The sequence below is a fragment of the Nerophis ophidion genome, linkage group LG19 (genome assembly GCF_033978795.1).
Source record: "Nerophis ophidion isolate RoL-2023_Sa linkage group LG19, RoL_Noph_v1.0, whole genome shotgun sequence".
Classification (NCBI taxonomy): Eukaryota; Metazoa; Chordata; class Actinopteri; order Syngnathiformes; family Syngnathidae; genus Nerophis; species Nerophis ophidion.
Genome location: NC_084629.1, coordinates 42,908,059 through 42,920,659, shown reverse-complemented (window position 1 = coordinate 42,920,659; position 12,601 = coordinate 42,908,059). Strand labels below are relative to the sequence as shown.

General features: G+C 42.3%; 2 protein-coding genes across 2 annotated transcripts in view; both read left to right on the top strand.

The window, feature by feature from the left end:
- Nucleotides 1–2,468, top strand: part of myo3b (myosin IIIB) — a 327,297-nt gene extending 324,829 nt beyond the window's left edge. The window contains 1 exon segment of the mRNA XM_061880054.1: nt 15–2,468. The gene's annotated coding sequence lies outside the window, so the exon portion shown is untranslated.
- A 4,831-nt stretch (nt 2,469–7,299) lies between these two features.
- On the top strand, nt 7,300–10,000 carry sp5a (Sp5 transcription factor a). Its single transcript, XM_061880053.1, has 2 exons — nt 7,300–8,500; nt 8,619–10,000. Exons 1-2 carry the CDS (start codon nt 8,450–8,452, stop codon nt 9,651–9,653), a joined length of 1,086 nt encoding a protein of 361 aa, XP_061736037.1. The 5' UTR covers nt 7,300–8,449; the 3' UTR covers nt 9,654–10,000.
- Nucleotides 10,001–12,601: the final 2,601 nt, after the last annotated feature.

Genomic DNA, 12,601 nt, shown 5'->3' with positions numbered 1-12,601 from the left:
TCTCTCCTCTGCAGATCTCCTTCTTTACCAACAAAGTTGACCTGAAACCAAAAAAAACAGTCATCATCCACACTCTTCATCTATTGCACATTTGTATTTATTTATGGCAAATTGCTGTTTGGTATGACTTAGACTAAATGTGGTGCTATTAAGATTTGGTTGTTAATGTGCGCATCTTCCTTCAAGTTTAGAAACAAGGACGAGGACACCTGCTGTTTCTGTGATGAGCTTTGTGCAATATGGCTTCTTTCATTTGCCACTGTCACACCTACAGGAAGGATGTTTGAGGGCAACGTGTACTTGTGCTCTATTTGGGACCGAAGGCAAAGCAATATTTTCAATCTTGGTTTGAATTATCGCTTGACCAAATTTCAAATGAGAAGTTAGAATGCAGAAGAACATCCTGGCTCTGATAGGAATAATGATGCTGTATATACTGTATGTATGTATGTATGTATGTATTATGCGTTCAGACCAGATGTTCCTCCGAGGGAATTTAAGTTGCTGGGCAATCCCAAATTATTTTGATGACACATAAACTGATTTTAAATAACCCAGAACAGAATAGGTAATTTGCAATTTATTCCAAAGCTTTGGAGAGACCAACCTAAAAAACAACACATTCAATTCGCATCGCCTACTTGATCTGAAAACACTACGGAAGTGTTGTCTTTTTCAATATGCCAATAGCCTCCACCCTTCAGAGCGAATACACATATCTATTGTTTTCCTCAGCTGGAGACAGGAAAAGATAGGAAAAAGGAGTATTGCTACTCCTGCATTCCAAGCTCAAGGTAGTCCACAGTGTACCATCGGTCATGAGATAAAGAAAAGATAAAAAGAGTACAAAATGAAACACTAGCTATTTCAAATATGACTATAGAAAAGAAATAACTCTTAAATATGGATATATGTAGATATCTATCTCCGTCAGTACGAATTCATCCTCCTGACATGATCACGTCCCTGCTTTGCTTTATAGAATGGAGCAGGAAAATGTGCACCTGCGGAAGTGACCCTGTCAGAATTAAAGCATGGACATAAAACTGTAAAGGTGTCCAGCCAGTGGATTGCCTCGGCGACCGGCCTTTGTGTTGGGGAAATTCCACCAAACTATTTGAGAGTGCTGCCCAGCCAAGTCCGTCCCTCAGCTGGAGTCCCATTGAAATGTATGGAAATGCAAGAAGTTGACTTTAGCGCTGAACCGAGCAGCTCAAAGGAAAATATCTTTTATTTGGTTCCACTGCTGGTTGGCAAAGTCTGTGCATGTATCACATAAACAGTGAGGCTGATTGGAGGAACATTTCCAAACCCCAAATCTGTTGAAAATGATCAGCAAATATCGATTTCAAGTAGGGTTGCACGATAGAGGCAATACATGATATTAATTTGGCCGACAGGAGCTTTTAATACTATCTTTATATTGAGATAGAGCGTGTTGATCATACATACCAGCTGTGTACTACCAATTTGGCAGCGACACGATGTAGCATCCTTGATGTAGCAAGCTAGCAGCTAATGTCCCTGCACAGTGCAAAGCAACACACTATAGAGCAATAGAGGATATCTGTCTGTTACCTGACCGCTTCTTTGTTATGTTAGCTACCTCTCTTTGTTTATAATGCCTATTTTCTGGTGGATCTACTCTCTATTTTATGCTGCAGCTGTTACATATACTGTAATATTGTGCATGGTCAGTTATATTGAAATATTATATAATAATATATACTATATACTGTATTTATAATATGTAAATATTACATATATGTTATATTTTATATTACCACTGTGGTACATTTTTAGTCTACTTTATACCTGCATTACCCTTTCCATCATTTGTAACTGAGCTACTGTGTGGAGTAATTTTTGTTGTGGATCATTAAAGTTTGTCCAAGTCTAATGTTGCATTTATGTCAGCATTATATTTCATTTTGTGTTTGTACACAGCTAGCCAGATAGTGTATGTACTGTAGTTGTACCAACAAGCATGAAGTGCTGCATACATCATGATCAAAGTGGGACTAACTCGATGGACATTTGTCTCTTTAGGCCAGCTGGCCCGGGACATTTTTTTCTGGTTTATTTGTGGCAAGCACACCATTTATGTCAAAGTAGCTTGTCTCCAAATTTCACATTTGCAGCTTTGAGCGGCTTTCACCTCACTCAAAGATTCAACTCAAAGATCTAAAACTTTTAGTATCTACACAAAAGACCTATTCCTCTCAAATATTGTTCACAAATCTGTCTAAATCTGTGTTAGTGAGCATTTCTTCTTTGCCAAGATAGTCCATCCCAACTCACAGCTGTGGCATAGCAAGATGCTGATTGAACAGCATGATTATTGCAGTGGTGTGCCTTAGGCTGCCCACAATAAAAGGCCACTCTGAAATGTGCAGTTTTATCACACAGCACAATGCAACAGATGTCGAAAGTTTTGAGGGAGCATGCATTAAGCATGCTTACTGCAGGAATGTCCACCAGAGTTTTTGCCTGTGAATTAAATGTTCATTTTTCTACCATTATCTGTCTCGAAAGAATTTGGCAGTACATCCAACCGGCGTCACTACCGCAGACCATGTGTAACTACACCAGCCCAGAACTTGTACATCCAGCAGGTGCACCTCCATGATCGTCTGAGACTAGCCACCCGGACAGCTGTTACAACAATGGGTTTGCATAACCAAAATATTTCTGTACAAACTGTGAGAAACGTCTCAGGGAAGCTCATCTGCATACTCGTCCTTTTCTTCGGGGTCTCCACCTGACTGCAGTTCCTCGTGGTCACCGGCTTGAGTGGGCATTTGATGGTGTCTGGCATGTTGGTCAATTGTTCTCTTCAAGGATAAATCCCGTCCACAGTTTCCAAAATTAATTTGAAATGTGGACTCGTCAGACCACAGAACACTTTTCCACTTTGCATGAGTACATCTTAGATGAGTTCCGAGCCCAGCGCCGATTTTCTGGGTGTTGTTGATACATGGCTTTGGCTTTGCATAGCAGAGTTTTAACTTGCACTTAGAGATGTTGTGACCAACTGTAGTTACTGACATCAGTTTTCTGAAGTGTTCCTGAGCCCATGTGGTGGTATCCTTTACTCACTGATGTGGCTTTTTGATGCAGTACCGCTCGAGGGATCGACGGTCACAGACATTTAATGTAGGTTAAAGGTTCAGAGATTGTGATTTCTCCACAATCTCTGAACCTTTCAATGATATTACGGAGCGTGAAGGTGGAATCCCTAAATTCCCTGCAATAGCTGCTTGAGAAATGTTGTTCTTAAACTGTTGGACAATTTGCATTCTTGACCTCAAGATTCAACTTCTGCATTGACTCCTCTATGACTTGTCATCCAAATGTTTAAAAGGATATTCCAGCAGAACCGCACCCGGCCATCTTACACATGTCACCACCAAGCCCTAGAGCCCAGTTTAAGCTCCTCTAATCAGCAAATGCCAACCTCCTGTGCCTCCCTACCAGCGACCCTTTAGGGAGTCCCACAGAGCCAAAAGCCTTGACAGCTTTCAGTCAGCATCACTCAATCAGTGTCAGCATCTGTTGGGACGTAGGCAGTCATTTGTTGGACTATTTACCTTAGCTGAAGCTAAATATTACTCAAATCTCACCCACCTTAATAAAAACGATCCTAAATTTTTGTTTAGCACGGTAGCATCGCTAACCCAACAAGGGACCCCTTCCAGTTGCTCCACCCACTCAGCTGATGACTTTATGCAATTCTTTAATAAGAAAATTGAAGTCATTAGAAAGGAGATTAAAGACAATGCGTCCCAGCTACAAACGTGTAAATGGAATAAAACAAACAACACGTTTACTTGACCTACTTCCTGGGAAACTTATCAAGGATCTCTTTGTATTATTAGGTCCATCAGTGCTAAATATTATAAACTTATCACTTTCCTCGGGCACTGTTCCCCTAGCATTCAAAAAAGCGGTTATTCATCCTCTCCTTAAAAGACCTAACCTCGATCCTGACCTCATGGTAAACTACCGACCGGTGTCTCACCTTCCCTTTATTTCGAAAATCCTCGAAAAAATTGTTGCGGAACCAGCTAAATGAACACTTAGCGTTTAACAATCTATGTGAAACCTTTCAATCCGGTTTCAGGGCAAATCACTCCACGGAGACAGCCCTCGCAAAAATGACTAATGATCTATTGCTAACGATGGATTCTGATGCGTCATCTATGTTGCTGCTCCTCGATCTTAGCGCTGCTTTCGATACCGTCGATCATAATATTTTATTAGAACGTATCAAAACACAAATTGGTATGTCAGATTTAGCCCTGTCTTGGTTTAACTCTTATCTTACTGATAGGATGCAGTGCGTCTCCCATAACAATGTGACCTCGGACTATGTTAAGGTAACATGTGGAGTTCCCCAGGGTTCGGTCCTTGGCCCTGTACTCTTCAGCATCTACATGCTGCCGCTAGGTGACATCATACGCAAATACGGTATTAGCTTTCACTGTTATGCTGATGACACCCAACTCTACATGCCCCTAAAGCTGACCAACACGCCGGATTGTAGTCAGCTGGAGGCGTGTCTTAATGAAATTGAACAATGGATGTCCGCTAACTTTTTGCAACTCAACGCCAAAAAAACGGAAATGCTGATTATCGGTCCCGCTAGACACCGACCTCTATTTAATGATACAACTCTAACATTTGACAACCAAACAATTAAACAAGGTGACTCGGTGAAGAATCTGGGTATTATCTTCCACCCAACTCTCTCCTTTGAGGCACACATTAAAAGCGTTACTAAAACGGCCTTCTTTCATCTCCGTAATATTGCTAAAATTCGCTCCATTTTGTCCACAAAAGACGCTGAGATCATTATCCATGCGTTTGTTACGTCTCGTCTCGATTACTGTAACGTATTATTTTGGGGTCTCCCCATGTCTAGCATTAAAAGATTACAGTTGGTACAAAATGCGGCTGCTAGACTTTTGACAAGAACAAGAAAGTTTGATCATATTACGCCTATATTGTATATACCTTTATATACATATATACATACATATATACCTATACTGTATATACCTTTATATACATATATACATACATATATACCTATACTGTATATACCTTTATATACATACATATATACCTATACTGTATATACATATATACATACATATATACCTATACTGTATATACCTTTATATACATATATACATACATATATACCTATACTGTATATACCTTTATATACATACATATATACCTATACTGTATATACCTTTATATACATATATACATACATATATACCTATACTGTATATACATATATACATACATATATACCTATACTGTATATACCTTTATATACATGTATACATACATATATACCTATACTGTATATACCTTTATATACATATATACATACATATATACCTATACTGTATATACCTTTATATACATATATACATACATATATACATGCCTGCACTGGCTTCCTGTGCACTTAAGATGTGATTTTAAGGTTTTACTACTTAGGTATAAAATACTACACGGTCTAGCTCCATCCTATCTTGCAAATTGTATTGTACCATATGTCCCGGCAAGAAATCTGCGTTCAAAGGACTCCGGCTTATTAGTGATTCCCAGAGCCCAAAAAAAGTCTGCGGGCTATAGAGCGTTTTCCATTCGGGCTCCAGTACTCTGGAATGCCCTCCCGGGAACAGTTGGAGATGCTACCTCAGTAGAAGCATTTAAGTCTCACCTTAAAACTCATTTGTATACTCTAGCCTTTAAATAGACCCCTTTTTAGACCAGTTTATCTGCCGTTTTTTTTCTTTTTCTCCTCTGTTCCACTCTCCCTTGTGGAGTGGGTCCGGTCCGATGGCCATGGATGAAGTACTGGCTGTCCAGAGTCGGGACCCAGGATGGACCACTCGTCTGTGTGTTGGTTTGGGACATCTATGCGCCGCTGATCCGCCTCCGCTTGGGATGGTTTCCTGCTGGCTCCACTGTGGACGGGACTCTCGCTGCTGTGTTGGATCTGCTTTGGACTGGACTCTCGTGGCTGTGTTGGATCCACTATGGATTGAACTTTGACAGTATCATGTTAGACCCGCTCGACATCCATTGCTTTCGGTCCCCTGGCGGTCCTCTCCAAGGTTTCTCATAGTCATCATTGTCCCTGATGTCCCACTGGGTGTGAGTTTTCCTTGCCCTTATGTGGGCCTACCGAGGATGTCGTAGTGGTTTGTGTTGTGGTTTGTGCAGCCCTTTGAGACACTAGTGATTTAGGGCTATATAAATAATCATTGATTGATTGATTGATGTGTTTCCACAAGCATCTGCACATGTAGAAGAAGGAAAAACACGGGCATGTCTGGATGATTGGCCTCCATATTTCCAGTGGTTACCTTCGAGTTACCAAAACGCTTTATTATGAAGCTGGCTGTGGGGCGTTCTTTCTGACGTCACTTCCTGTGTGGGGCGTGGTCTTTCTGACGTCACTTCCTGTGTGGGGCGTGGTCTTTCTGGCGTCACTTCCTCTCCGAATTCAGTTTGTAAAGGATCAATGAGTCCATACAAAGCTAAGAGCCGGAGATACAATAAGTACACAGCATACTTAGGCGTGTAAGAATGTGTCCGAGGAGGGGAACCTTAAACGCTGGTTTAGTTTGGCTGAGACAGGGCTTAGAACAGGGGTCGGGAACCTTTTAGGCTGAGATAAGATATATTTCTGTAAGAGCCATATAACATTGTTTTTAACACTGAACACAACTAAATGTGTGCATTTTTAAATAACACCAACATTTCTAGAGTACAATAGGTCTCTTATTCTTTGTAATAATATTGTTATTCTGAAGCTAACTGTGGAGGGGGCGTGGCCTGCTGGCCTGCAGCGAAGCGGGGTGTTGCCAGGATCGGCCTCGAAATCAGCGACAGGTGCGTAGATGGCCCACCTATGCCTTGTTATCTAATCACCTGTCGCTTTGTTATAAGCAGCAGCCAGGAGGAGAGATGGGGCTGGGGCTGGAGCCAGAGCGTGAGTGAGAACGAAAGAGGAAAAGACAATTGCTAGGAAGCAACTAACAGACTTATTGAAAAATAAAACAATATTGTAACCCTGAAACAGGCTCTCATGTCGGTGCTTGGGGGTCTGAAGAACCCCCAGGAGGGCAAGCCCCACACTAACCAATAACAAATACATAACTTCTTACCATTAACGCAACTTCTTGAACAGGTGCGGTAGAAAACAGATGGATGGATTCAAAATGCATGAGAATTTTTTATATATTTAACACTGTGATTACCAGTGGAATTATTCATTACTTATCGTGTTAAGCAATGTCAGCTCAGATTTATCCGAGAGCCAGATGCAGTCATCAAAAGAGCCACATCTGGCTTTAGAGCCAGAGGTTCCCTACCCCTGGCTTAGGCTAAATAATTATTAGTTTAAGGGGCTAAGTGTAGACATGGCCTAATGTAGTTTTTTGTGCAGATAACAATATGAAATACTAATAAATGAAATATATCAAATCACTTATATACCTTTATTACAGATGGTGATGGTACTTTATTGACATCAATGGTGTTTCTCATCTTCTTTATCTTTATAAACTTTTTATAAACGGCTTATTTTGCAGTCATACTTTTTGTGGCGGAGAGCAGAGTCTTCCATGTGTCGGACACTTCTCTTTTTTGACTTTAAGACTTCAAATCTCGCCAAAAAACAAACAAACTTCAAATCGGATAAAAACCCAAAGTGTCTGAATTAAGGAGCGAGATGCTGGCGAGATGAGGAACTTGGTTCTGAGTTCCCTTGATGTATCCCGCCTGGACTTGTGGGAGATCTCCAGAGATAACAAAGTCACATTGTGAGCTGTGGAGTCGGACTACAAATCCTTAATTAGAAAAAGCGGATCAGATGACGAAAGCAGCCAATAGCAGGCTCTCCGGGCGGCATGGGGGGGCTTTGATCAGGAAAATCCAATTATTTGTGTATATACATTTCCCACATAGTGATTACTTCATTAATTGTCCCGCCTTTATCTCCTCCCTCCCCCCGCCCCCTGCTAATAATCAGCTCCTTTCTCCCGCCACAAACACACCAATAGCAGCTTTGTGGATTCAAAGGATCTGCGCGCCTCCCTCAAAGAGCCGCCATTCTTTGATGATTGGGCAGCGGCAAACTTCAAAGTCATAAATCTCCTTTCTGACTGGCTGGCGGCGCACCAAAGTGCTTATCAAAGCCTGTGAAGTGAGGCCGCGCCGTCAGATAGTGGCGGGAGATCTGCGCGCGAGGAGGCTTGGCCGGGCTGCCTCGAAAAGCACTTTTTTTATGCGTCGACGCCGCCATTGCTGGCGTTTTTAGGAATTAAAAGCGACTTTTTTTTTTTTTTTTTTTGAGGGGGGGGGTTTGTGGAGCGTGTTTATCCGAGTTCGCTGGTCGCCGCGGCGGCGGAGGAGGACGATGGCGGCCGTGGCTGTGCTGCGGAACGAGACGCTCCACGCTTTCCTGCAGGTTAGTGTCACTTTTTTACTCGGATATTCTCCTAATTCAATTTATGTAACTTTAACAAACAATTTGAGTGGGGAAAAAAAGAAAAAAAAAAAACTTTTTCCGCCTCCATGTGTTCCAGGACCGAACTCCCAACTCTTCCCCGGAAAACTGCAAGCACTCCCCGCTGGCTCTCCTGGCCGCCACCTGTAACCGAATCGGGCACCACCACCACCACCACCATCATCACCACCACCCGGCGTCCAGCCCCTCCGACTTCCTCCCGGTCCCTTACGACCCCGCCACCCTGGGGTCCCCGTCGCGGTTGTTCCACCCGTGGACTAACGAGGCCAGCGCTCCGGGCAACGCAACTTTCGGACTAAGTTCCAAGCCCCAGCCGCTGGGCTCCTTCGCGGCCCCGCACGAGCTGCCCCTCACCCCGCCCGCCGACCCCGGCTACCCGTACGACTTCTCCCCGGTGAAGATGCTCCCCTGCTCCATGCAGTCCCCGTGTCCCCCCACCTACGTGCCCGCCGTCAGCTACGCGGCGCCCGCGGCCATGCCGCCCGCCATGCCCACTTTTGTGGCGGGCCACCAGAGACAGTTGTCCCCCAACCCGGCGGAGGACATCCCGTGGTGGAGCCTCCAGCAGGGCAACCACCGCTTCCAGCTGCAGAGGGGCCTGGTGCTGCACGGCCACACGGCGGACTTCGCCCAGTACCAGACGCAGATCGCCGCCCTCCTGCACACCAAGTCCCCGCTGGCCACCGCGCGCCGCTGCCGCCGCTGCCGCTGCCCCAACTGCCAGTCGGCCTCCTCCGGCGCCGAGGAGCCGGGCAAGAAGAAGCAGCACGTCTGCCACATCCCGGGCTGCGGCAAGGTGTACGGCAAGACGTCGCACCTGAAGGCGCACCTGCGCTGGCACTCCGGGGAGCGGCCCTTCGTCTGCAACTGGCTCTTCTGCGGCAAGAGCTTCACGCGCTCGGACGAGCTCCAGAGACACCTGAGGACTCACACCGGGGAGAAGCGCTTCGTGTGCCCGGACTGCTGCAAGAGGTTCATGCGCAGCGACCACCTGGCCAAGCACGTCAAGACGCACCAGAACAAGAGGAGCAAGTGCTTGGACAAGACGCTGGAACACGTCAAGAGGGAGGACTCCAGGAATCACCTCATGTGACATTCACGTCCATCCCTCCACACAAAAAAACTGTCATTCGTGCAATAATGATGAAAAACTAAACAAGTCCACGGTCGGTGAGCTCCGCTTGTCCAACTTGTGTCCAAATATATCTGCTGATGTAGCCAGCCACACAAGTTCTTTGCAACTTGTGGTTTTCTGGGAAGACGTTCGCCCTCCTTGTAAATCATATTTAATAGCTTTTGTTGAATGAAAGTGTCCCGGGTTTTTTGCTCCATGCGGGGCTGTTTTTAAAAGCATGCATCTTGAACAAGATTTGCTATTGTTGATATGACCCCCCCCCCCCCCCCATACAATGTGAGAATAAAAGAAGACTATAACATTTATCTCTAAATCTCAGGAGATTTCCTTCAACTTGGTCAACTTTATTTGTACTTTTTAAATGACTTCTAATATCGCGGGTGTTGTTGAGAAAAAAATGTGGCTCTTAAAGAATCCACCTTGTTTCTGCCGTACTGCAAAGAACTTCAGTTATTATAATAACGCCATCAATATTTAAGATATGGCGCTGTCAATTAGTTATATTGGGTTCAAAGACATATTTTACACAAATATTTGCACATGCTATTTATATACTCTCCCTAACTGTCTCCAGATGTCAGTCACAACATTAGGTACACCTGCATGACCTCCAGTGATCGTCATGCAGTTTAAGTGTAGCTCTACTGTATCTAATAAGGACAGTGAGGGTTAATTAAAGACAATTATATATAATAATGCATAAAAGGGACTTATTCTGAATACACTTAAGCTTCATAAGCTCTTTTAAGCGTGAACGGACAGGAAGCGCGACTTTAGTTTAAATCCACGCCCGTGTTTTGAACAGATACATATTTTAAACATCATCAAAAAGTTTCAAGATCAAAGAATGTTGAGAAAAGCAGACTTCCCGCCATGCAGGCACAGCAAAGTTTGCTTTCCTAAAATGTTCTTTCATTTTCCTGAAGGAATCATTTTGCAGAGCGCTAACAGTGTTTGCTGTCTGACTTGGCCCAAATGTGCAGCAAAAAAAAGTCCACTTGAGCCGTCAAAATGTGAACTTTTTTCTTTGCCTGTACAGCGCCCTCCCCTGAAGGAGGCCACCCTGGTCCAGAACATCAGAGTCCAGTTTCACATGACTTTGTTGTGCTTCAACTTCCTGCCGCCTCCCAAAAACATGTCATGTTAACTGGAGTTTTTAAAATGTTGCTTAGGTGTTCATCTACACCATGGGTGTCCAAACTTTTTCCACTGAGGGCCGCACACTGAAAAATCAAAGCGAGCGGGGGACATTTTGATATTTTTTTAATTTAAAAACCTATACAATAAGTGTATAAAAAGGTCTACATTTAGGCCTCCGCTCAGGCTTGATCCTGGTAAAGCCAAAGGGTTTTGGTAAAAAAAATATGAAAAAATTATTATTCAAAGGTCAATTTTTTCGATCAACATTAGGTCTACCTGTTAAAAAACGTTTTAAACATTTGAGTTATATGCCCTTTTTGTCAAAGAAAAACTGAGGTTTTTTATGGAAAAAAATCACCTAATGTGCAATATTTTCCCCCAATTAACTTTTAAAGTGGAATATTTGATATTGTAAAATAATTGGAGCCTTAAAAAGGTCAATAACTCATAACAACATTGACATTTTTGGAGCAATGACACTTACAAAAAAAAAAAACTCCCAGTAGAATTATTGGGGATCCAAAAGGGTCCCACTCATTAAAGCAGTGGTCCACTTTGGACAAGGGGGAGTTTTCAAGCCCCACCTGCCCCCATTGCCCCAACAGAAGCTTAACATTTTCAAATTTATTGAACATCAAGTAACATCAAGTTGTATACATTCAAACTCAATAACATACAATAAAATCAAGTTCAATAATAAATAAAATAACTGTGCAGCTGTGGTATAACTTGCATCAAGTTCAATAATAAATACAACAAAAGTGTTATAACTTGCATCAAGTTCAATAATAAATAAAAACAAGTGTTATAACTGGCATAAAGTTCAATAATAAATCAAATAAAAGTGTTATAACTTGCATCAAGTTCAATTATAAATCAAATAACTTGCATCCAGTTCAATAATAAATCAAATAAAAGTGCCACTTTGCAATATTTGCAAAAAAAAAAGGAGGAGCTACGCATTTGCAAATCCTCGCACAGTGACTCGCCATTCACAAAGCGGCCGTATGCGATGAACAGGCAGTCTTTATTGCTGTCAGTAGCTTGGTCCACTTGTAAAACAAAATGACTCTCTTTTCATTTGTCTACGAGTTATTCCTCAAGATCACTTGCAACGCCGCATATACGTCTCGCAACTGTGTCGTTTGACAGTGGGACAGCTTTTAATTTTACAGTGTGTATAGAAAATGAAAGCATAGTACAAAAAAAAAAATCTAATAATATGATTAAAGAAAAAAATGTAAATTGAAATTTCCTCCTGTTCCTGGCGCCCCACCTGTCATGTCTCTATTCCCCACACTTTGAGAAACGCTGCATTAAAGTGTTAAAAAATAAATTATATTTTTTTTTTTACTGTTTACTTTTAGCACAATAATCTCGAGATCAACCTCAGATCTATTCTTTAAGTTATAGGTTTAATTGTTGTTCGTTTTAGGCCCTTCTTTAAAAAAAAAAAAAAAAACCAGCTCCGTTTTTTATACGGCAAACACAAAATATGCAACATTTTCCCCAAAGAATATCTCAAAGTGGAATATTTAATGTGACATAATCGGAGCCTTGAATAGGTCAATAATTCATAATGATGTTGATTTTGATTCATTATTATTTTTTAGAGAAACAGCCTGCATGGCAGCTTTGTGTAATTAGACTAAACATTGCAACAATTTATTGTTACATTTCACCTGTTTGCTCTTTTATACCACGTTTGTTTGTTTGTTTGTATTGTATTTTTAGAATGTCTTGTGGGGCCGTTAAAAAATTACCTG